Source organism: Mobula hypostoma, chromosome 15 (assembly GCF_963921235.1).
Source record: "Mobula hypostoma chromosome 15, sMobHyp1.1, whole genome shotgun sequence".
Lineage (NCBI taxonomy): Eukaryota > Metazoa > Chordata > Chondrichthyes > Myliobatiformes > Myliobatidae > Mobula > Mobula hypostoma.
In genome coordinates this window covers 65,109,746-65,135,800 of record NC_086111.1, presented here as the reverse complement: position 1 = coordinate 65,135,800, position 26,055 = coordinate 65,109,746, and the positions used below count along the sequence as shown (strand labels likewise).

The window sequence follows — 26,055 nt, the reverse complement described above, 5'->3', positions numbered from 1 at the left end:
AAGGCTGAACCGCGCTTTCCGCAGTAAATAACCCGGACTGCCACTTAATAGATTCGCTAATGAATTTGCCAGGCGCGCTCAGGAAGGTGACCCACCGTTGTACGATAGCTTCAGCCTTGGGTTGCCGCTGACCGTCCTGGCCCGGAATCCAAACCCTTCCACTGAGAGCAGCTGCAGCAAGAGGCAGTTCCACAGAAGTTTCATGGTCGGTCGGTCTCACCGTGGCGTCACACTGCGACCCGGCTCAGATCTGCAGAGGGAAAGTGAGGCGAGAGTGAGAGAAAAGCCCCAGGGTGATGGAGCGGTTACAGGTGCACTCACCCGGCCCCGGCCGCTCGCACCCGACCCGAGAAACTGGGGTGTGTGTGTGGGGGGGGGGGGGTAAATGTTTCCTTCTGCAAACTAAGATCCAACCTGTTCAATTTTATCAGGACCTGGGTGACCATCTTCCTTTCACATACACATACACACACGCATATTACATACCCACGTTGACACACACAATCATACCCACACACACAGACACAAACCTACATATTCACAGGCGTTTGCACACACATACACACCGCATCTCCACACAAAGGCGCACATATATAACCACACATAAATAACTACAGACACACACACACACACACACATATCCACATTGACACACACTAATAACCCCACACGTACAGGCGCACAAACGCCACATACCCACACTCTCAAGCACAGACACACAGATGCACAAACAGACACATACCCACATATCTATTATCACAGACAAACAGACACACACCACATATCACAGACAAACAAACATACATACATACACACACACGCGCGCGCACACGCAGATCGACTTTGGAAACTAGTTGACTCTCCGCGTAGGAACAGATTCTGGAATGCACTTTAAAAATCACCCTTTTGTTCACAGCTGAACAGGTACAAGAGTGCTTTCAGTTCCCCCCCCCCATCTTCTTTCTCTCACCCTTCCTAGCTGCCTCACTCCCCCTCCGCTCTCTCTTTCTGTTACCTGCAACAAACGCGAGCTGCCGACAGTTGGACAAGACTCTGCTTTCACTCGCTCCCTCTCCTCGCATTCTCTCTGATTCTTGGCCCGGCTTCAATTGCCACAGAAGGGAGTTAGAGCGAGACCGGCTTATGCTCAGGTCCGCCAGCAACAGAGGGTGTGGTGGAGTGCCTGTGTGTACGAGAGAGCGCAAGAGAGAAACTCTAAAACTCCCCCCGAAGCGCCGCTGGCCAAGATACTTAATCCACCACCCCTCGCACTTCTGCGTACAACTGTGCGCGGGAGTTGGGGAGATGTCAGATGTGTGTGTGTGTGTGTGTGTGTGTGTGTGTGAATGCCGCCCCGTGCGATTAATTGGCCGAGTAAACACAGGGCTTCCCCCTAAACAAGCAGCAGCTCAAAGGCATGTCAAGGGGTTTGGGGGTCCTCCCCGCGTTCCCCATCCAATGCTGCCACGAGTTGCCCAACGCTGACCCTCGTCATAGCATTCCTAAGAGGGTTAAGAGGTTTTCGTTTGGCAGCAGGTTGTAAGAGTCCCACAATGTGCTCTCCAGCCGTGCTTACTGCGCGGTGAGTGGAGGCGAGTTTTCTATAAAAGGCCTCTCTCTCTACTCGCTGACGCAGGCGAGATCGAAGCCCATCCGATCTGCTGCGCAAATTAACCCTAACTCTCGAACCTCCCTTTCGCCAAGTCCCTCTGCGCCAGACAGAATTACAGGACCCGGGGAGACAGTGATTTTGCACGCTTCTGGAAGCAAGCGCGCCGTTGTGCTTGAAGGGTTGGGATGGTTTCTCCTGAAGAAGGGTCTCGGCCCGAAACGTTGACTGTTTATTCATTTCCATTGATGCTCCCTGACCTGCTGAGCTCCTTCAGCATTTTGTGTGTGCTGCCCTAGATTTCCACCATCTGCAGAATCTCTTGTGTCTTTGTCCTGTACTCTGGGGACCTGGGGTGGAAGGAGCCGTGCAACAGATTTCAGAGCCAGATCGCTGTCACCCCGCCCACCTGTCCTTTCTGTAGCCTGGACGAGACGCTGTATCTCGTACAACCCGAATGGGAGAGGTTGAAGCCCCTGTTTGACTCTTAAGGGGCTGCATCTCAAGTTCTGGCTGCAGTTTAGCTCCACGCTCCTGATCTATGGTCACCCAGTACCGGGGTCGGGTTCTCCCAGTCGGTCGCTCCTGCTCCTATCCGAGATGGGCATTAGCGGTATCAAGTCGAGTGGTCTGACCGAGACGACTCCCTGCCCCTCTTCGGGGTTTACGTTCGTGCCGGGGTGCTCTTGGAGAAGGAGCGTGCGAGAGTTCCGAGAACGGTGGACCCCGCATGAGATTTTGTAGTTGAATGTTTTGCAGATAATAGTAATCGGATTTGAAATCGTTAATAGTTTTGTCAACCCCTGATTATTGTACGATTTTTTTGTGTGTGAATAAACTTTTGCATGTTTGTTAAAAGAGGCTTGGAGATGAAAGGCAGCGACGGCAGTTCTGGGAGTCACAGTTTTATAGCACAGATACGGGCCGTTCGGCCCATCTCGTCCATACGTCAACGCCTTTGCCCGCATTAGGCCCAAATCCTTTTACTACATTCCCACCCAAACAGCTACTCGTTAATATCGATTTTTCTAACCTAGTAATTTCTCCCCCTCACCTCTTCCTTTCTCCTCACTTGCCTATCACCTCCCTCTGGTGCCCTTCCTCCTTCCGGGCCACTCTCCTTCCCGATCAGCTTCCTCCTCCGTCAGACCCTCACCCATCACCTCTCAGCTTCCCACTTCACCCCCCCCCCGCCCAGCCACCCACCTACCCCCACACCTGGCTTCAACTATCACTTGCCAACATTCCCTCCCCCCAGTTTCTTATTGGGCTTCTTCCCCTCCGCCCCCCACCCCCCACCCACCACTCACCCTCTTATTCTGACTTCTTCCCCGTCCTGATGGAGAGTCTTGGCTCTTTATTGCTTTCCGTGCATGGTGCCTGACCTGCTGCGTCCCACCAGCATCTCCAGCGTGTTACTTGCTTGTGATACTATCTGCTTCTACCACTTCCTCTGGTGACTCACTCCCCATACCGACTAACCTCTGTGGGGGGGGAGGGGGGGAATGTGCCTGTCAGCTCCCCTTTCAATTTCTCCCCCCAAGTCCATGTCCTAATACTGCCCTACCTGTGGAACAAGACTCCATCTACCCTAAGGGTTCCCAACCTCTTTTTATGCCATGGACCAGTAACATTAAGGGATTGATGGGAAGCACATTGATCTTCCCTGTTTATGTCCCTCATAATTTTCCATCAATGACCAACAACCTGAGGTCATGCTGGGGAACAGGCCACAAGTGTCGCCATACTTCCACCAGCAAAAGAGCATGACCACAACTTCCTAACGCTACCCCATACATCATTGGAATTTGGGAGGAAACCCACAGGGTCACAGGGAGAACGTACAAATTCCTTACAGACAGCACTTCAAATATTGTGCTAACCACTACACTACCATGCTGGTAGTGGCTGCCATTGTATCTAACTCCCCCTACAGGACTTGTACTTTCGCTCTCGTCATTCCTGCTCTCCCTGCTATAAAGTCCTGCCCCGTACAACACCGGTACTTTAGAGACCATGCCTGGAATCCTCCAGAGCTTACACACGGCTGGCTTGTGGATTTCACTGTTTCCCCTTCCTGGGGCTCATAGCTAATGGCACAGGAGGCTCGCGTTCTCTGCCTGTGAGCCCTCAGACATTCCGCGAGCTGTACCCCTCCTGAAGCACCTCGCCAACCACCTTCCCCACCCCAACCTTATGTAGGGCTGCAGGTCCAGAAGAGGAAGTTGGTACTGCTGGTCCCTGTTGGTGCAACTCCTGCAATTACTGCTGCTGGGGTTCACCATGCTTCTGCTGGTATTGACTAACCCTGCCGCTGGGGTTCACCATGCTTCTGCTGGTATTGACAACTCTGCTGCTGGGGTTCACCATGCTTCTGCTGGTATTGACAAACTGCTGCTGGGGTTCACTATGCTTCTGCTGGTATTGACAAACTGCTGCATGGTGAACCCCAGCAGCAGTTTGTCAATGCTTCTGCTGGTATTGACAAACTGCTGCTGGGGTTCACCATGCTTCTGCTGGTATTAGCTGTGATGCTGCTGTTGCTGCTCCTGCATTTCACAGGTGCTGGCATCCACCCTACTGGTATTGGAAATCACCCTTCTGGTACTGATCCATTCACCACTGTGCTGGCATTAACCCAACTGATGTAGCTCTACACCTGCTGTTCCCAGTGTTAACCCTGCCAGTGCTGGCATTAATCCTGTTGATGCTGGTATTAACTATGATAGTACAGATCTATACCTGCTGGTATAGTTCTGTTCCTACTGGTGCTGCCCCTCATGCTGCTGAGACACCTATGCCCATTGCTCCCGATCCTTCTGGTCACAGCATTGCTGTAGTAGTTCCTGTTATGCTAGAACAGGTCAACTCCCTGAGAGGAAACACAGCACCTGGGCTCCCACAGTGATCCGAAAGATCAAACTCCAAACTGGACGGAGCCCAACCCCTAACTTTGCCAAAGTAACATCTCAAAACAAAACCATGCAGGGGTTCCCAGTCCGGGAAGCGTGCGAGTGTTCAGCTCTTGAGACAATTCCCTGTCAGCACCTGCACCACAACTTACACACACACTTACATTTGTGGTCAGTGCACACAGTTGTGTAAACTTCAAGAGAAAAAAAAAGCACAAACAAAAAGTGCCATTGCCACTCAAATTCGAAGTAAATTTACTATCAAAGCACATATGTCACCATATACAACCCTGCGATTCATTTTCCTGTGGGCAAACTCAGTAAATCCAAGGCTATAATAGAATCAATGAAAGACTACATCCAAAAGGACAAACAACCAATGTGCAAAAGACAACAAACTATGCAAATACAAAACTAAATAAATAAATAAGCAAGCAATAAATATCAAGAATGCGAGACGAAGAGTCCTTGAAAGTGAGTCTATAGGTTGTGGGAACATTTCAATGATGGGGCAAGTGAAGTTGTGTGAAGTTATCCCCTCTGGTTCAACAGCCTGATGGTCGATGGGTAATAACTGTTCCTGAACCTGGTGGTATGAGTCCTGAGGCTCCTATGCCTTCTTCCTGTTGGCAGCAGTGAGAAGAGCATGACTTGCGTGGTGAGGTTCCTTGATGACGGATTCTGCTTTCCTGTGACAGTGCTCCATGCAAGTCTGCTGAATCATGGGGAGGCCTGATGGTTGAGGGGTATTAACTGTTCCTGAACCCGATGCTGTAGGTCCTGAGATTGTTGGAGTGGCTTTCTCCAACCATGTACGTCAGCAGAAGGATCCTTTACTGTGGTCATTCCACATAGAGCATTAGCATTGGCTGCACTGAGCACCAGCTCATCCCGCAGCATACCCTCTCGCAGCCTGGACTGAGCTGGTCCTCAGAATTCCCTGTTGAACATCTCAGCACACTGGAAGACCAACGGGCTTCTGGCAGACCAATGGACTTCAGTCAGAGTTGATGTTCCTCCAGCAGCATTTGATGTCTATTTCAGTGTATGTCCCCGAGAACAGCTTGTAGATCGGGGGTCCTCTATTAAACAGCTGCAGGGGATGAACTAGGATATGGACCCTTGCATCGGTCTCCATATCCACTTAGCAAATCCAGAGTCTGCAAAGAAGTTGGGTGACTGGTTCTTCCCCACTGAAGGCAGCATGCATTAAGCTTAGCATGTTGTCTGTAGAGCAAAGCTCTGACTGGGAGGAACCCCTCACTGTGAGGTCTTAGTACTTTGTATTTGGTACACTCATTTGAGGATGGTACCTCTGCCATCAAATGGTCCATGAATCCATGACCACAGGAGTGTAGTGGTTGTCCCCATGGTTTACAGTACCAGTGACATGGGTTCAATTCCCACCGTACCCTGTGAGGAGTCTGTATGTTCTCCCTGTGACTGCGTGGGTTTCATTCAGGTGCTCCAGTTTCCTCCCACAGTCCAAAGACATATCAGTCGGTAGGTTAATTATTCATTGTAAATTGTCCGGTGATTAGATCAGGATTAAATCGGAGGATTGCTGGGTGGAGCTGAACACTTTGCATGGTTTTAGGCTCGTGTACCACTCCTGGACACACACATAAATCTCAGTTGACACGGCAGTACCAAGGCGGGAGTGTTTCACTGTCAAAGACACCATTTCCCAGATGACACACTAATCCCATCTGGACTCCTCCATCGTACAGCATGAAAGCGCTGAACTGTTATCCTCAATGTTCTGATTAATATCTATGCCTCGATGGAAATCACTGAAGTAGATTATATCTGGCTATTATTTGATTACTGCTTGTGACAGCTTGCTGTGCACATCGGCCAATTTCCTTTCCTCCTCAGAGGTTGTAATACACTTCAGGACATTTGGCAAGATACATAACAATCTCTTTATGCTCAACACAAAACATCCCCACTCTTCAGTTTAAAAATACAGCAAGGAAGCGCCCTTCTGGCCTAACAAACCCGCAACGCCCAGTTACACCCATATGAAAATGGACCTACTAACTTGTGTGTTTTTGGAATGTGGGAGGAAACAGGAGCACTTGGAGGAAACCCACATAGTCACAGGGAAAATTTACAAACTTCCTACAGACCACAGTAGAATTGAGCCCAGGTCACTGGCACTGTAAAGCATTACACTACCCTGCCACCTCTTCTCTCTCCCCCATTACCATGGTCCTTTGTGTGTCAAAATTAAGCCCAAAGCGAAACTCAGTTGATAATTTATTTTGTTAAATCTCACTTGGTAGAAAACAGTACTTAATTCTTTAAAATAATCACAGCCGCAAAATGCTTAAGAAATGAGAAGAATTTGCAGCTGTACCTCGAACACATTGATTTACACTGGAACAGCCAGACTGCGATTGTACTGTTAGCTCCCCCCCCCAGATGTTTCCAATAACCTCTACAGATGTGGACACAACATCAAAGATGATTTTTTTTTTTTTAAAAGGCCGTGCACCTTGAGGTTTGCGAAGGAATTATTTGTTGTTCATCAAAGTGGTGAGAGAATCACAGCTCACCTAGTCCCGGTAACTGAATGATCTTCCTGATCACTGCAAAGTCATTGCTCTACTTATGATATCGGGGATGAGCAGGGGCTGGGGACTAATCAACGAGATGTTTTATGCAATTGGATTGCTGTCCCTCGGTGTTCTCCATAGTTGTTTGGCTACAAGACTGCCAGACTCACAAGAGAACATAAAGGGATCTGACCACACAACGTGTCAGACTAGCGACCATTGGGAAATCTTTATTCTTGCTGCAGATGGTTCTTAGTTTCTTTATAGGGTAATGACACTTGGCTCTGTTTCCAAAAAGAACAAAATATCTGAGTCATTTAATGCATTGAGGCTTGGTCTGGTGAAAGAGTCCACAGAAATGAGAGTGAGCATTTTTTTTTTGAAAGGGGTGACACTTGTTTATTCCAAAGGTAGTGAACATTTGGAAATTAATCCTGTTAAAAAGCAGAAGAGATTGGAGTCCATTGAATTCAGCCCACGCTGACCTGATCTTCTGTGTAGTCCCATCTACCTGCACCTAGACTATATCCTTACAAACCCTTCCCATCCATGTACCTATCTAAACTTCTCTTCACTGTTACAACTGAACCAGCATCTACTACAACTGCTGGCAGGTCATTCCACACTTGAACACTTCTGAGTGAAGGTGGGTGGGGAAGGTAAAACTCATCTCCTTGAAATGCAGCATGACCAGAAAGAACTCCTGCTTTGATCAGGGTGTGTCTGCAGCCAAAAGGACAATCTCCCCTCTTGTAATTGGTACTTACCAATACCAACTCACATCTCCACAAACAGATCCTTCGAATCCCTAGTGGGCAAAGGAAATGCTTCAAAGATGTCATCAAAATTGGCCTGAAGAAATTCAACATTATTTCTAAAAACTGGGAAGACCTTGCACTCAATAAGTACCCCTGGAGGAAATCTGGTCAAGAGGGTGCTGTGGTACATGAGAACGACCTCTGCTGTGCCACAGAGGACAACCAAACGACCCAACCACTAACCCCTGGGGTCTACGGACTCCTGGTTAGATGTATTGGTCCATGGCATAAAAAAAAAGGTTGGGAACATCTGTACTAAGCACAAGCACTTACTCTTGCCCAAACTGCACCAGAATATGTGGATCACAGATCGGCCTCTATAGGCACCAGAGGACCCACCAACAGACAACCCACTCGGAAAGCATCATACTCGACTCGAGTGATCATACTACAACTGTTATTCTCATTTACTAACATTCGCCAGCCATACTATTCACTGATATTCATCCCCCTTAAATCATGTAGAATAAAGGCAGCATCTTGTAGAATCTACATTCTTTAATTGTCTACCAAAAGCTAAACTGAAAGACAGAGGCAAAACTATCAGTGAAGTTAACTACATGGGACAAGGAGGTCAAAACAACTAGACAGAAAAACATGATTTCCTTTCATTCCCTCCCCACCCACCTACCTACCCACCTACCCCCTCACCTGGACCCACTTTTTCTTCCCCCTGACAGCTTGTGCTCCTCCCCCTTCCCCACACCTTTTTATTCTGACTTCTGCCCCCTTCTTTACTGGTCCTGATGAAGGTCTCAGCCTGAAATGTTGACTATTCAATCTATTCCATGGATGCTGCCTCACCTGCTGAGTTCCTCCAGCGTTTTGTGCATGTTACACCACGATACACTGTGCTGTGATATCTCGGTGCTAGGAAGCTCACAAGTACATATCTTGCTCATGGACAATATTAACTGTGCCCAAGATATCCCGTTAGTTTATAAAAAAAAAGATAAAAGATAACCTTTTTTGTCACATGTACAGCGAAACATACGTGAAATGTGTCGTCTGTGTCAGATAAAATTAAATCAGCATGGCTTTTGCTCGGCAGTCAGCAATTCTCGCTGTACATCCAGTGCCAACCTAGTATGCCCACAATGCACCACCCCTAATCCACAAGTCTTTGGAATGTGGGAGGAAACTGGAGCACCTGGAGGAAATCTACGCGGTCACGAGGAGAACATGCAAACTTCTTACAGACAGTGGCGGGAATTGAACCCCAATTTTACAGCTAGCACTGTAAAGCACTGCTCTACCAGCTAAGCTACATTGCTGCCCCTTACTGGTACTGGAAGACAATCAACACCCCGTGAAAGTGAGCCCGGCCTGGAGTCCAGTCCTGTAGTGTGGACCAGAGGGGAAATATAATTAGGAAAAGCACGACGCGGGTCGACAGTATTTGGGGACGGGGGTGTGGTGGGGGTTTGATTAGCTAATACCAACCTCCATTCAACTGGTGAGTGACTGAGGTAGTTCAGAAGTATGAATTCTCCAGCTTTCTCTGCGTCATCCAGGCAAAATAATTTTGCTTTTATTGAGAGGAGATGCTGTGTTTTTTTCTGTATGTTTCTTTGTCATCTCCATCATGGGTACAAACCTCCATACCTTCGAGGACATCTTCAGATGGCTGTGCCTCACAAAGGCAACATCCAGTATAAAGGACCCTCACTTCCCAGCCGTGCCCCTTCTCATTACATCTATTAGAGAGGGTGGACAGGAGCCCAAAGACCAACATTTTAGGAACAGCATCTTCCCCTCTGCCTTCAGATATCTGAACAGTCCACCTTGCTACTCGACTTCTGCACTATTTGTTTTCAAGACTGATAGCAATTATTTTTTTAAACTCCTGCATTGTACTGCTGCCGCAAAACAAATTTCAGAACATCCTCATTAATGCAAATATCTAAACAGCCAATCATGTGGCAGCAACTCAGTGCCTGAAAGTATGTAGGCACGGCTGAGATCAGTCGTTCAGACCAAACATCAGAATGGGGATGAAATGTGATCCAAGTGACTTTGACCGTGGAATGATTGTTGGTGCCAGAAGAGGTGGTTTGACTATCTCAGAAACTGCTGATCTCCTGGGATTTTCAAGCACGACAGTCTCTAGAGCTTACAGAGAATGGAGCAAAAAAAAACAAAACAAAAATCTAATGAACAACAGTTCTGTGGGCTAAAATGCCTTTGTTAATGAGAAAGGTCAGAGGAGAATGGTTAGACTGGTTCAAACTGACAGGAAGTTGGCAGTAACTCAAATAACCACACATTACAATGGTGTGCGCCTCTGTCTGCATAACACTTTGAACCTTGAAGCAGATGGTCTACAGCAGCAGAGGTCTATGGACATGTACTCAGTGGGCCACTTTATTAGTTACAGGAGGTACCTAATAAAGTGTCCTCTGAGTGTATGTCAGTGATAAAAAAACTGATTCTGATTTTTAATTCACTTTTTTTCCTAAATTGATTTTGGCGTCTATACAATTGTGTAATGACTTTCAGGCTGCCTTATCCCAACACAACTCATTGGCTTGAATCAGTGTCATTACTGGAACCTCTGCAAAAGAATCACCATCTCATTCTCAGAATCATGTTTAATATAACTGGTATGTCATGAAATTTGTTGTCCTTGTGGCAGCGGTACAATGCAATACATGGTAGAAAGAAATCCTTGAATTACAGGAAATCTATATATATTAGTTAAATAAAAGTAACTAGTACAAAAACAGAAACAAAAATTAGTGAGATAGTGTTCGTAGGTTCAATGTCCATTCAGAAATCCGATAGCAGAGGGGAAGAAGCTGTTACTGAATCGCTGAGTGTGTGCCTTCAGGCTCCTGTACCTCCTCCCTGATGGTAACAATGAGAATAAATCATGACCTTGGTGATGGTGGTCCTTATTGATTGATGCCGTCTCTTTGAGGCATCGCTCCTTGAAGATGTCCTGGAGACTACGGAGGCTAGTGCCCATAATGTAGCTGACTAAGTTTACAACTCTCTGCATCTTATTTCGATCCTGTGCAGTGCACCCCCCCCCCAACCCACACCAGACAGTAATGTAGTCAGTTAGAATGTACTCCTTGAAGTTGGCAGGTGGTTCACTTTAAAAAGAGCCGCACAATTGGTCTCCCTAATCTCTGGGTCACCATGCAGCCAATTCTTACTGATACACTGCCACTAATTGCTTCAGAGAAGCACAACAAAACAAAACTGTGGCCCAATCCTGATGTCTTTGATTTGATCTTCCTCACAAATTGCCTAAATTACAAGTAATAAGCAAGTGCATTAGATGCAGAGCCATCACTGTGTCTGCAGCTCATCTGCTCAGCTGCTTCCCTACAAACGCTGCCAACACCAGAGCAACTCAGCATAACATTCCTTTGATTTTCCACAGCATTAAGCCAAATCCAGCACAAACTACACGCACACAGACTTAAAATCCGACTAACATTTTATCACCCAACGCAGCATCATCACACAGTTCTCTGCACAGAACAATTAAGTGAAAAAGATTCAGTTCATAGTTGGTGGCAAATGCAAATTTGGCCATTCATTGAGAAATGGACTGCTCAGTGGAATTTCTGAAAGCTCTCCAGAACTCACTCGACCCCTTTAAGAACGCTTCTTAAAGCTGATGTCTGTTGTCAAGCTTTCAATCTCAGGATCATGATTTAATTTAATATTATTTATTTATTGAGCTACAGCGTGAAATAGCCCCTTCCAGCCCTTCAAGCTGTGCTGCCCAGCAATCCCGTAATTTAACCCTAGCCTAATCATGGGACAATTTACATCAACCAATTAGCCTGCCAACCAGTATGTCTTTTGGACTGTGGGAGGAAACAGGATCACCCGGAGGAAACCCACACAGTTACGGGGAGAATGTACAGGCAGCGGCAGGAATTGAACCCGGGTCGCTGGTACTGTAAAGCGCTGGGCTAACCAGTATGCTACCGTCCCACCCCAGTTTGTCTGTGAACATTCCTCAGAGCATTCCATGATATTTAAAAGGTAAGGATTTATCTCTGTTATAATTTGTATGAATGGATTCTGAAATAATTGAATGCTGCAATCACTGGTCACCATAAGAAAGGTATGCATTTACATGATGCCTGTCTCATTCCTTTTGGGACCTTCCACAGCCAGTACCTCTAATGTAGTGCATGTTGTGACATGAAAATGTATGCCACCAAGAAGAAGAAGAAAGCCCTTAACTCTGAGTGGAGTCATTGGGACGTCATCGTGACAGCGTTTTTTTAAGCAGGCTTTCTTATTTTTACGAGGCCGAGTTGCTAGCTCGACACTCAACCCAGCACTGATGGAAAGCGTGCAAGGGAGCCAGCTGGATTCGAACTTGGGAGCCTTCGCTCTGAAGTCCGGCGCTGATGCCACTACGCCACCAGCCAGCATATGCCACCAAATGCGAGGTTTATTTTTGAGATGAAAATGGGAAAGTGCACAGACAGGGTGATGGGAAGGAGAGAATTTATGGATTGACTGATGGACAGCCCGCACAGAATACTTCAGGAACGCAGTAGGTCAGGCAGCATCGATGGAGGGCTGCGATCCATCATAAGGAATGGGAAGGAAGAGGGCAGAAACCAGAATAAGAAGCTGGAGAGGGGAGGAGGAGTACAAGCAGGCAGGTGAGGAGATGTTAATCGACTGACAGACGGAATGGCAGGTAATGAGACTAAGTGAGAATTGATTCGAACAATGGGTGAACGTGACAAATATTCACACAGTTACACAGCACAGAGACATGCCTTTCAGCCCAACCCATCCACACTGACCAAAATGCCCGTCTAGGCTGTTCCCCTTTGCCGGTGTTTGGCCCATATCTCTCTGACCTTTTCCTATCCATGTCCCTGTCCAAGTATCTTTTATACTTCCTTGTACCTGCCTCAGCCATTTCCTCTGGCAGTTCATTTCATACACTGACTGCTCTCTGCATGAAATAGTTCAGAGTCAGATTCATTGTCATTGACATTAGTCATGAAATTTGTTGTTTTGGAACAGCAGTACAATGCTGGCATAAAAACATACTACGTTACCATGATACATAAATGGTGCAAAAAGAGGAATAGGGAGGTCGTGTTCATGGACCGTTCAGAAATCTGATGGCAGGGGGGAAGAAGTTGCCCCTTACGTCCCTTTTAAATCATAGGCACAAGAGATTCTACAGATGTTGAAAATCTTGAGCAACATACCCCAAATGCTGGAGGAACTCAGCAAATGAGGCAGTATCCACAACTTGGATCCACACCAATCTGCCCATTGAGACAACCGATCCACAGCAGATGCCATCTCACTCGCTCTTCACTCAATCCTGGGCAACAAAGATGCATACATCAGGATGTTTTTTCTTGACTACAGCTCAGCATTCTAAATCATCATCCCCTCAAAGCTAACCAATTAACCTCAGGGCCTCCTTGAGCAACTGGATCTTCAACTACCTCACTTGCAGACCTCAGTCAATTCGGATTGTCAATGACACCTCCTCAACAATCCCCATCAACACAGGTGTACCACAAGGTTGTGCACTTAACCTCCTGTTCTACTCGGTTTACACCTGGCTAAGCACAGCTCCGACGCCATATTCAAGGTCTGCTGACAACATCACTGCGTTGACAGCAAAGGTGGTGACCACTCAGCATATGGGAGGGAGATTGAAAATCTGCCTCAGTGATGCCACAACAACAACCTCTCGCTCAATATCAGCAAGACCAAGGATCTGATTATTGACTTCAGGAGGAGGAAACCAGAGGTCCATGAGCCAGTCCCCAGCAGAGGTGGAAAGGGTCAGCAACTTAAGGCACATTTTAGTCCCCTTCACTTCACGGAATACAGTCCTGGCCTCTCCCTACAACTCAGAGTCTAGGGTCCTAGCAATATATCAGTAAATCTCCTCTTCACTCTTCCAGCTTTATGTCGTCTTTTCATTTACAGGATGACCAGAACTACCCTGTAATCTACAGTTTGTAAGTGCAGCCTCACCAAAGTCTTGTGCAACAAACAACTGAGAGATGAGTGAAAGGTTTAACGTGCGAAAGTGAGAACTGACTAGACCGATGAATCAAATCAAGATCCGGCTGTACAGCGGGCTAGATAATATGCATTGACATGAATACAAGGACTGACCTGGTGGAATGGTTAACACTCAATCATGGATGAACAGATTTAGACCACAAGATACAGGAGCAGAATTAGGCCATTTGGCCCATTAAGTCTGCTCTGCCATTTCATCATGGCTGATGCATTCCCTGTCAACCCCATTCTCCTACCTTCTCCCTGTAACCTTTCACACTGACTAATCAAATTCCACCTTAAAAGCACCCAGTGCCCACGCCTCCACGGCCACCCGTGGCAATGAATTCCACAGATTCACACACTCTGGCTAAAGAAATTCCTCCTCATCTAAATGAACGTCCCTCTATTTTGAGCCTGTGCCCTCTGGGCCAAGTATCCCCACCAATGGAAAAATCCTCTTCATATCAGCTCCACCTAGCCCTTCCACTCTTCTCTGTGGATTGTCACCTTGTCGTGGTGGAGAAGCTTGTGTGGTCCTGAGATCCCGAGAGCGATGCCGTCTGGAGCTATGCTCCTGGTAGGGTCACCCATGGCGGTAAGGTCGAGGGTGAGGTCCCTGACAAAGAACAATCCAACCAAGACCTCAACGGTGGAACAGGCGGATGAAGTTACTTCGAACTCAACGGCTGTGAAGGCGGATGAAGGCTGCAACATATCCATCAGCTCCAATCGTCCTGGTTTCCATGCCATTGAATCAGTTGGTTGATTTGTGAAGTATCGTATGCTTCTTGAAGTGCAACATCAAGTACACATTAAACAAATACACACACAGCCGTCTTTGCTCTGTGGGCCACTTCTTCAGAACGAAGACCATCATCCTCGACCTCGAGGGATAGCCACGACGACGACGATCTAGCCCTTCCACCACTCAACAGGTTTCAATGAGATTCCCCCCACCCCCGTCATGCCCCCATCACCCAGGTCAAGCCTTGTTCTCATTGCTACCATCAGGAAGGACGAACGGAAGCATAAAGGCACACACTCTACGATTCAGGAACAGCTTCTTCCCCTCTGCCATCCATTTCTGAATGGACAATGAACCCATGAACACTACCTCACTACTTTTATTGTTTCTATTTTTGCACTATTTATTTAATTTAACATTTTATACATATATTACACACACACTTCCTGTAATTCATTTTTTTCTCTATTATTATGTATTGCATTGTACAGTTGCCACAAAGACAAAAAATTTCACAACATATACCGATAATTTTAAACCTGATTTTGGTTCTGATTCTAAATTCCAGCAAGTACAGGCCCCGAACCTTCAATCACTGCTTATTTAAAAGCTTAAGCCAGGTACAAGAGGGATGGGAGGATTTTTTTTTACATGGAGAGTGGTTACGATCAAAAACTTATTGCCTGAAGGAAAAATGGAAACATAATCAATCACCGTCTTTTCAGAATGGAATTTGTGTAGGCACTTTAAGAGTGAATAATATGCAGGAGTGGGTGGGGGAAGGGAAAGCTCTGTTTGGAGTCACGTACCTTAGGCTGAGTATGTTCTAACAATTTGGTGATGTGATACTTCCAATAAACCGATTTATAGGTATGAATTGGCTGTTAAGGTGACCAGAGGAGGGGAGGCCCTAGCTAACCTGCTTCTGGGGCTGGCAGAGACAGCTAGACATGGGTCCTGGAGATGGGCAGTGAAGGGTTCTGTGCTGGTTGACAGCCTGGCATTGTCCAGAGGGCATGTCTTGTGGGGGAGGAGGACGTCCTAGCTAACCTGCTCCAGGGCCTGGCTCAGGCAGCTATCCATGGGTCCTAGAGACGGGCAGCAAAGGATTCTGCCCAGCGCTGACAGCCTGGAAATGTTCAGGGAGCAACATCCATGCCTGGGTAGCTGTGGAAAAAGAACACAGCGTCCACGACAACAAAGATGCTTCGAGACCATTGGGCTCTGCGGGGGATTATTATCATCATCGATAACAATGCGAATGTGTTAATTACGGTTTGTCTGGTTTTTAGTTTGGAAAGTGATTATATAATATAAATGTAGTAGTTTGAATTCATAGTAAATGTATTTTTTAAAATAAAATTTAAACTCCTTTACCTTAATTTACACAGGTGAGGCAGATGCTCACTTAATGTAATGCTGTTACTTGTCACATAATTCACACAGTGTCTATTTTGCCTTATCTACTTAAATGCCCTGATTTATTTGCACTTATCTCATGTTAAAAAGAGCAAAGCCTCCAGGATAATCAGGTGAGTTCCAAATCCAACGGCAATCTGACATGGGTGATGCATTTTTTCAAAATTAGCCTAATCATATTCAATAGAAACCACATTTTCCCATGTTATTACCTGAGCATAGGAATTATGAATTCTGCTCTGTGATAAATGTCTTGGTTTGATGTTTGGAAATTGATGGAATGCATGTGAAACGTTCCATATCATGACACGATTCCATCAACTCCAATGGATCAGCTCCCAAATTCCTGTCCAATATCAGTGTAAGATCAACTGAACTTGATGCACAAGTTCTATTGCTTTACATAATCAACAGAGTGTTTATTAAAAGGGATAAGGAAAAAAAATGAGCACTCAGACCTCTGTTTCTTAAGAATTGAGTTTAAAGAGTGCCCAGATCATCCAAACTTAAGGGTTTAATTAATGTACCTGTCACGCACAATTCAGTCACAGTGCAGTGGGCTATGCAATACTGCCCGTTCGTTCCTTTGCGCTAACTGTGTTCTGACCACACAATGCCATCTGTGCGAAGGGAGCCCACGTTCCTTGAGGTCAGTGAAGATGAACAGATACTCTGAGAAGGGAGTGTCCCAGGGAAGTGGATCACATCAGTGGATTTGCTGCATTGAAGTGAGACTCCAGATTCATTGAGTTTGGAAGAATGACAGGGGATCTCATTGAACTCACAATCACAATCAAGTTAAATATCACCGGCATAGGTCGCGAAATTTGTTAACTTTGCAGCGGCGATACATTGCAAAACATGATAAATACAGAAAAAAATACTAAAATAAATATATTTATGTATAAAAAAGTGAAGCTAAAAAATGGTTTTTGCAACACTGACGGTGGTGTCTGAAGAGAGGATGCTGTCCAAGTTGCATGCCATCTTGGGTAATGTCTCCCATCCACTACATAATGTATTGGTTGGGCACAGGAGTACATTCAGTCAGAGACTCATTCCACCGAGATGCAACACAGAGCGTCATAGGAAGTCATTCCTGCCTGTGGCCATCAAACTTTACAACTCCTCCCTTGGAGGGTCAGACACCCTGAGCCAATAGGCTGGTCCTGGACTTATTTCCTGGCAAAATTTACCTATTACTATTTTACTATTTATGGTTTTATTACTATTTAATTATTTATGGTGCAACTGTAACAAAAAACAATTTCCCCCGGGATCAATAATGTATGACTATGACTATCCAGTATGTGGTAATGTACTGGGTAGTGCTTGGCGCACTCACTTTCAGCTTCCAACGCTGGCTAGCAGACTTGCGAAAAGGACAGCCAAGTGCGTCTCTCCCTGCCAGTACCAACACCAAGCCTCATGTAGTCCCTCCTGGCTGGTGACACACGCGAAATGAATTCCTTTCGGACTCAGGACTGCGGAGGACAGGGAGGAGGGCTGGCCCCTGCACACGTAGCACGCAGGCCCAACCATTGCCTTGTGGGCTGCCTCGGGAGAGAAGCCGGCTACAGGAGTAAATCCAGGCAGCAAATCCAGAGTGGATTGAATCGCATGCCAGACTTGGTGGGCCAAATGGTCTAATTCTGCTCCCTGGTCTTATATTATAAAAATAAAAGCTATTTGTCCATTTAGGGGCCTACATAAACTGAGAGACGAGCGAGGTTAAATTACAGACAAGATATAGAAAATTACAGATGTGTAATTCATTGTGATAGTTTGCATAAGTCAGTTGACACATTGATTCCTGGGGAGAGAAACAGATGGTGGAACTCAGTGGTACAGGGGGTAAAATTCCACACATGGCACTCCCATCCACAGTGTAGAATATGGTGATGAGTCATTCCTTGTAAACAAAGACGTAAAGTGAAACTCAAATTTAAAAACCTCTTATCAGAATCGAATTAAAATGACTCAATCTACAGTTGTTGCAGAATGGTGATCCAAGGACCTTTGGCTAACTGACCCGTTGATAGTTATGTTTTGTCATCAGTTTGATTTGAAGAAACCCCATTACCTGTGACTCAAAGAACTTTTCCAAGTTCAATCCATAGAGTTAGAGTTAAAAATACACGTGAACTAAGATGTTAACTGTCCTGTGCTATCACCAGTGGGATCATCAGTTGATCTGCCACCTGTCTTCAGGAGCTTCGGCCCGCTTATGATCAAGACTCCCTCAAGGTGATAGATAGATAGATAGATAGATAGTTATTTAAAGTCTCCAACCCTGAAAGGCAGAGGATTATTCAGACTGGACAGCTTCTCTCACACTGATGTTGGCAGGATCTAAATTATACCTCACTGATACCTCCTACGCAGATTTTTTTTTCCCTCAGGATTTTAACTTCACTACTCAGCAAAAGGTACACCTCTCAGTCATAAAAAAAATGCTGGAGGAACTCAGCAGGCCAGGCAGCATCTATGGAAAACAATACAGTTGACATTTCAGGCCAAAATCCTTCAGCAGGACCTTTTCTGTAGAAAACTGAAGAGAGATTTGATAGAGGTATACACAGTTATGAGGATGAAGATAGGCTAAATGCAAGCAGGGTCCCCACGCCCCCCCACTGAAGCTGGGTGAGACGAGAACTTATGTTAAGTGTGAAAGGTAAAATATTTTAGGCAAACTTCATCACTCAGAGAGTGGTGCAAGTATGGAACAAGCTCCCGGTGGAAGTGGTGGATGGGAGTGGTTCAGAGGGCCCTGGTCCAGGTGCAGGCCAACGTAACTAGGCTGTATAACAATTTGCATGGACTAGATGGGTCAAAAGGCCTGTTTCTGTGCTGTAGCACTCTAACTCTCTTGCAGTGTTAATTTTGGATTTCTCTGAAATTCATACCATTTTGGCAAAAGATCAGAAGCCACTGGAAACTCAACCCATTTAAATTGCTTCCAAGGCAAGGCACAGGCCTGTGCATCAGAGGACAGGTTCAGATCCGCAATGCTCCAACGGCCCATCTGATCTTCCTTCAGAGCGCCAAATACTTGGCATCACCACAGCATTCAGCGCTTCTTAAGAGTTTATCTTCCTCCAGGTAATCACTGTCTTTAGTGCAAAAGTCTACTTTGTGTCATCTTCCCCGAACTAAAACCAACACAAAAAAAAAACATTGCGGCTACAGCAGATACTCAACCTGTCAGGCAGCAAAGAAGAGTTAAAAAGTCATATTTGCAAATTATTCTGTGAGCCAACTCCAACCCTTTTTCGGAAGCAGGCTCCAATTGGTATGCATGCAGTCACTCATAGAACATTAGAGCAAACTTCAGACCCTTCAGCCCACAATGCTGTGTCAACCTTTCACTCTAATATACCCCATAATTTTTCTATCGTATTTTAATATTTTTAAATGCCCCTAATGTAGCTCCATCTACCACCACCCCAAGAAGGGCATCCTACACGCCTACAATTAGGGCGCAACGTGGATTGTAGATTGAATTTAAAATGCAGCCCCAAACAATGGTTTTCCTGGAGCTGTGGATTGGAACTCATTGCAACCCAGACAAGGCTGATTAACATTCATTTTTGGTGTCTGGAGTGTGGCTGCAAAGGAAGGGGTGTGTGAAAGCTATATGTAATTCAAAGGAAGCATTGTAGATATTTTGTCACTATAGCATTGTCCTGCTGTCACCTTTGACCTTCAGCACATAAAAATGTCATTAAAAATTGGGTCGGGAGGCTTCTTCCTCCAATATGGTGTCTGCTGCTTATTTTGCTGAATAAATACTTTGGCAAAACATTTCTGTATCCATTAGCTTCAGTGTCTCTCCAGTGACTTGTTCACATTACAACACCAACCACTCTCTGTGTAACAAAACCTATTTCAGACAGGCCCTCTACACTTTGCTCCAATCACCTTAAAATTATGCCCCCTTGTATTAGCCCTAAATTTGATGCTCACACACCACCTGCAGCTGTACACAGCAAGGTTGAGTATTCACATGGAAGCCCGAGTTAGGTGCATACACAGCGCAGTGGGCAATTACACACATGCACGTACACACACACACACACACACGCCAAAGGTTAGTTATGTATACACAGGCCCAGTGATGGGTGACGTCAAATTTTGCATAAATTTGGCAGTTTTCATAAACTAATGCAAACTTACAGTGAAACCAACTATTTCCCTCAGCCTCTCATCAAAACTGGCCAGATCGCGAGATGAAAGATGTTTTAAAGTGCAGACAAATTTGTGGGGAGTGGGCGTTGGAGGGAAGGGTAGGGAGGTTGGTTGGGGGGGGAAGAGTAAAGAACATAAGGGCTGAATAGCCTAATTCAGCTCCATGAAGCCTGCTCAACAATTTAATCACAGCTGAATTATTTTCCCTCTCAACCCCATTCTCCTACCTTCTCCCGATAACCTTCGACAACCTTACTAATTAAGCAACAATCAACCTCTGCTCTAAATATTCCAAATGACTTAGCCTCCACAGCCATCTGTGGCAATGAATTCCATAGATTCCCCACCCTCTGGCTAAAGAAATTCCTCCTCATTGCCTTTCTAAATGGACATCCATGTATTCTGAGGCTGTGTCCTCTGGTCATCGACTCTCCCACTATTGAAAATATCCTCTCCACTTCGACTCTATCTAGGCCTTTTAGTAGGTTTCAATGCCTACTCTCCTAATCTGTCCTAGTCCTTCTGCAAACCCTCAACACTACCTGCTCCTCTTTGTATCCTCCACAAACTCAGCCACAAAGGGAGGGTGTGACATGAGGCAAGGCAGGAATAATGAAATGACAGAGGGGTTGATGGTGTGGCTGAGAATGAGCGGTGGGAGAAGTAAAAGGCAGAACAGCTGGGTTGAGGGCAGACACTGAGCTTCGTTAGAGGGAGGAGAGCATTGAGCTCACAGAAAGGGACTGAGACGGAGAACCAAAATGTGACAGGAAACGGAAGGCCCAAGTTTTGGCCTCTAAATGAAAGCTAGAGCATAGAAAGAAGCTCTTTGGCTTCCACTAAACATCAACCACTCATTTATGCAACCCTTACCTTAATTACAAGTTTTTTTTTTAATACTTTCAACATTCTCAACAATATCTACCACCCACCTACACAATCTGTGCTTGGTCCCTCATGAACCGGGCAAGTCACATCCTGAACAGTGAATACATTAGGGAAAGCTGGCAGAAGTACAGGCATTTGTTCACTTGTAGGCAGCAACGGGTAATACTGTTATCCTCTTCACAGATGCTGCCTGGCCTGCCAAGTATTTCCAGCATTCAGCGTTAGGGAATCTAGGAAACTTGTCATTGCACAGACAGCAATAACAACTTGGAACTGCATCCCAATCAGATAAACAGGTGATGTAATACACAAATTGCTCTGTGGACCTCAACAGGTCAGGCAAATGGACAGTAGACATTTCAGGTCAAGACCAGTTATCAGTCTATTTCCTTCCTAGGACTTGCTGAGTTCCTCCAGTCATAGCTTCAGAGCACAAGAACAGACCCTTTGTCCCATCCCACCCATGCCAACCTGATCATCTGTCTAGTCCCAATGATGTGCACCCAGACCATAGTCCTCAAAGCCCCATCTATCTAAACCCTTAAATGAAAAGAATTGAACCTTCGTCTACCAAAGCACCACACACAAAATACTGGAGGAACTCAGCAGGTCGGGCAGCATCTATGAAGCAGAATTAGCTGTCAACATTTCATGCCGAGACCCTTCATCTGGACTGGAAAGGAACGGGGAAGAAGTCAGAATAAGGTGGGGGAGGGGAAGGAGAACAAGCTGCAAGGTGATAGGTGAGGGGGAAGGTGGATGAAGTAAGAAGCTGGGAGGTGATAGGTGGACAAGGTAAAGGGCTGAAAAAGGAGGAACCTGATAGGAGAGGAGGGTGCACCGTGGAAGAAAGGGAAGGAGGAACACCAAAGTGATGGAATGGATAGATGAGAAGTGAAGGGGAGCCAAAATGGTGAGTAGCTAAAAAGAGAAAAGGGGGGGGGGATGAGCTGGGGTAATTGTCTAAAAGGCAACATTGATAGGATGAGATGAGAAGGGTTGGGAACAGGCTCCTGTGGATATAAACATTTTCCTGGAATTGTATTATTGAATTTTTATAAAGTTGTATATTCCAAGCCATTTTATTGAAGGAAATGTTGTTGCTATTGTACATACTGTTGCTAACTGTTCTGGGCTTTGCATCGGTGGAGCTGCTTTCGTTCTGAATGCTATTTTTTTTCCCCTCTATGCACATCGGGTGTTTGACAGCCTTTTTTAAAAAAATTGTTCTGTTTTGGGTTTCTTTATTTTGTGGCTGCCTGTAAGGAGACAAATCTGAAGTTGTATAATGTATACGCACTTTGAACTTTATTATACAGACTGCCGTTTGGACATCCGCTGGTAAATTTTGTTTGATTTGAGAATGAACACACAACTGCTGTTTGATCAGAAAAGTCATGTGTTGTGTATTAAATGAAGGCAAGCTCCTACCTGCCTGTTACAGTCAGTACAGCAGTGTGGTTTGAGCATTGACAATAGCTCAATAGCTATCTCTCTCTCCCCCTGTCCCAAACCAGCTTCGTGATGAGAAAGCCAAACTGGCTGGTCTTTTCTCAGAACTGCTTGTGGGACATTACCTTGTGGAATCATTGCACGAACTTGTTGCCTGCAGAATGGTTACTGCAGTTGAAAGGATAAGCAAGCTGTAAAAAAAGTTACATAACTGATACCCCTCTCTCTGGAGCCTGGAGGCCCATCCTGGAGATGGAGAGCTGTTTCTATGCATGGGAGGGCGGGAGGGAGGGAGAGGGTTTCTTTTGCTCTTGTTGTTTTGTAGCTTGTTGTGTCCTGTGTTGTTCTGCTCAGCATCGCGGACCTGCTACATTGGCACTGGATTTTGTGGCAACACTTGCGGCCTGCAGCACATCCTTGGGTTGAGTTGGTTGTTAACGCAACTGAGGCATTCACTGTACGTTTTGATGTACGTGTGATAAATAAATCTGAATCTCTCATTTCAGAGTGGATTTCATGCTCCCAAAATGCTAAAAATGGCAAGAGTGAGGGAAGAATTATTCAAAAGATTAAGGTTAGCTTTGTCACGTGTACATTGAAACACAGAATGAAATACGTCATTTGCAGCAAGGGCCAACATAGCCCAAGGAAGTGCTGGAGGCAGTTTGCAAGTTTCACCATGCTTCCAGCAACAACGTAACATGCCCGTAACGTACTGTATTAACCCTCAAAAACTGTACATCTTTTTGGAATGTAGGAGAAAACCAAAGCACCTAGGAGGAAACACTGTGGTGAAGGGAGAATATATAAACTCCGTACAGACAACGGCAGAATTGAACCTATGATAGTGTTATACTATCCGTACCACTCCAAGTTACTCAGTCCGTTGATTATTGATCTACAGGTAAGTGGAAAGGAACATCTTCTCTCTGGAGACTTTTGAGCCCAAACCTTAAACCCCAATTATCATTATATCAATTATAATACCATCTCTTATTAAGAGACAAGTGAATATTCCATTACACTTTCTGTAACTAATAGTGGCCACTGAGTACATGTTCATGGTCTTCTGCTGCTGCCCATCCACTTCAACATTCAATATGTTGTATGTTCAGAGATGCTCTTCTGCACACCACTGTTATAATTGCATGGTTATCCGAGTTACTGTTGTCTTCGTGTCAGCTTGAACCATTCTCCTCTGACCTCTCTCATTACAAGGCATTTTCGCCCACAGAACTGCCGCTCACTGGATGTTTGTTTTTTTAGACTATTCTCTGTAAACTCTAGAGAAAGTTGTGCATGAAAATCCCAGGAGATCAGCAGTTTTGAGATACTCAAACCACCCCATCTGGCACCAACAATCATTCCACACTCAAAGTCACTTAGATCACATTTCTTCCCCAGTCTGATGTTTGGTCTGAACAACAACAGAACCTCTTGACCATGTCTACATGCTTTTATACATTGAGTTGCTGCAACACAATAGGCTAATTAGATATATACATTAATGAGCGGGTAAACCTTATAAAGTGACCAGTGAGTGTATATAATCTTGCCTATACCAACACTCTGGAGATGAAGCAGTTTAATTGCAAAAGATCCTCAATTTAAAAAAAACACAATTAATATTTTTTTAAAGAAGTATTTTCTGAGCAGGAGTCAGGCTTGAACACTTGACAACCTTCGACTTCTCACCTCCAGCCAAACTCTGCCACTGCCTGGTTCCGAATCAATCTTGAATTTTGTCATGTGTAATTAAACTGCTCCAAGCTGGCGTTCAGATTTACTACTATATACAATCGCAGAACAAATTGGTTCCCTGCAAAGACTTGCTGGCGCTCTGGAATATGCCAAGAATTCAGGCATGCTTTAAAGTGGCCGAGAATTTTTTTTTTTTTTTTTTAAATAGATTATTTCAAGAATTCCAATTCCCTTGCTTTGTTCACTAAGTGTTTGAGGCTCACTTCATATGCAATATCAGCAGTTTGGTTTAAGACCTAAAGTAGATGGCAAATACTAGCATATTGTATTCTGCTAGAGTTGTCCACGAGCATCGAATTCTCCAGCTTCCAGTAAACTGCTGCCCTTCAAATGCCAAGCATTGTGGGCAAGCTATATTGGTGCCAGAATGTGTGGAGACTCTTGCAGGCTGTCCCCAGCACATCCTGGGGCGTGTTGACTGTTAACACAAATGACTCAAATTTCACTATATGTTTTGCTGTAGACGTGATAAATAAGAATCTTTGCCCCTTTTCTCTCTGCCCCTTATCCATCCATTTCTACTTACATTCCCCTCCCACACACCCTCCATCTGCCCATCACCCACACACTCCTCCCCACTGTTCCTAATCACCCTCCCTACCTCCACCCCTCAATTCCATGCTCCACCTTCCTCTCCCACCAGCTTCCACCATCCTCAGCCCTCTGACGCCTCTCATCACCTCCCAGCTTCTGTTGCGATTTCCACTCTCCACTCCTCCATCTGCCTATCACCCCCTCCTCACCTACATCTTGCTGCATCCTTCCCACCGGCAGTGTCCCTCTGCTCTTTCAGTCCCAGATGTAGGGTCTCAATCCAAAACGTTGTCTGTCCATTTACTCTCTCACCTGCTGACTTCCTCCAGCTTTTTGTTTTTGGCTTCAGTACCACCACTGACAGCATTGACCTCAAGTGCACAGACCAAGTGCTCGATTGAACAACAGAGCACTTATAGGGCAGAGAAGTAGGAGAGTGTAGAAGGGTCCTGACGAAGGGTCGCAGCCCGAAACGTCGACTGTACCTCTTCCTAGAGATGCTGCCTGGCCTGCTGCGTTCACCAGCAACTTTGATGCGTGTTGCTTGAATACCCAGAAAACTTGTTTCTCATAATAGAACAGAAAAATACAATAAAAGCCTACAAAAAGTGAGAGACACGGCCCAGTCTATCACAGGAAAGCCCTTCTCACTATTGAGCACATCTGCAAGTAAGAAAGCAGCACCCATCAAATACTTCCACCAGTCAGGCCCTCTTCTCTTCTCATTGAAGCAATTGGGGCGGAGTACAAAAGCCTTCGTTCTCACACACCACCGATTTCAGGAAGTTGTCATCCTTCAACCATCAGGATCCTAAACCAGCATGGAAATTTCACTCAGGTCTTCAACTGTTTCCACAATGTATGGACTTGTTTAAGGACTCAACACCTTGTGCAATCAGTTTTATCTATTTATTTGCGCAACTTGTCTTTTTTTTTACATATTGATTGCCTGTCAGTTTTTGTTTGTGTGAACAAACTTTAGAATGAGAAAAACTTTTGATTTTCAATGTATTTCTGTGTTCTACCATGAATGCCTGCAAGAAAATGAATCCCAAAATAGCAATATAGAGTCATACAGTATGTGTACTTTGATAAAATATTACTTTGAACTTGGAAATTTGAGTACGAACACGAGAACTCCACT

General features: G+C 45.4%; 1 protein-coding gene across 9 annotated transcripts in view; it reads right to left on the bottom strand.

Annotated features, from left to right (window-relative positions):
• The window catches only part of sema3b (sema domain, immunoglobulin domain (Ig), short basic domain, secreted, (semaphorin) 3B), a 439,432-nt gene that overhangs the window by 201,111 nt on the left and 212,266 nt on the right, over positions 1 to 26,055 (bottom strand). For 7 of the 9 annotated variants that reach the window (XM_063068199.1, XM_063068203.1, XM_063068195.1 and 4 more), the window contains exon 2: positions 96 to 250. In XM_063068199.1, coding sequence (XP_062924269.1) covers positions 96 to 204 — 109 coding nt within the window. In that variant the 5' untranslated portion in view covers positions 205 to 250. Of the gene's footprint in view, positions 1 to 95; positions 251 to 414; positions 724 to 1,015; positions 1,231 to 26,055 lie in introns of those variants that run through there. The other 2 variants (XM_063068196.1, XM_063068201.1) reach the window with 2 other exon arrangements.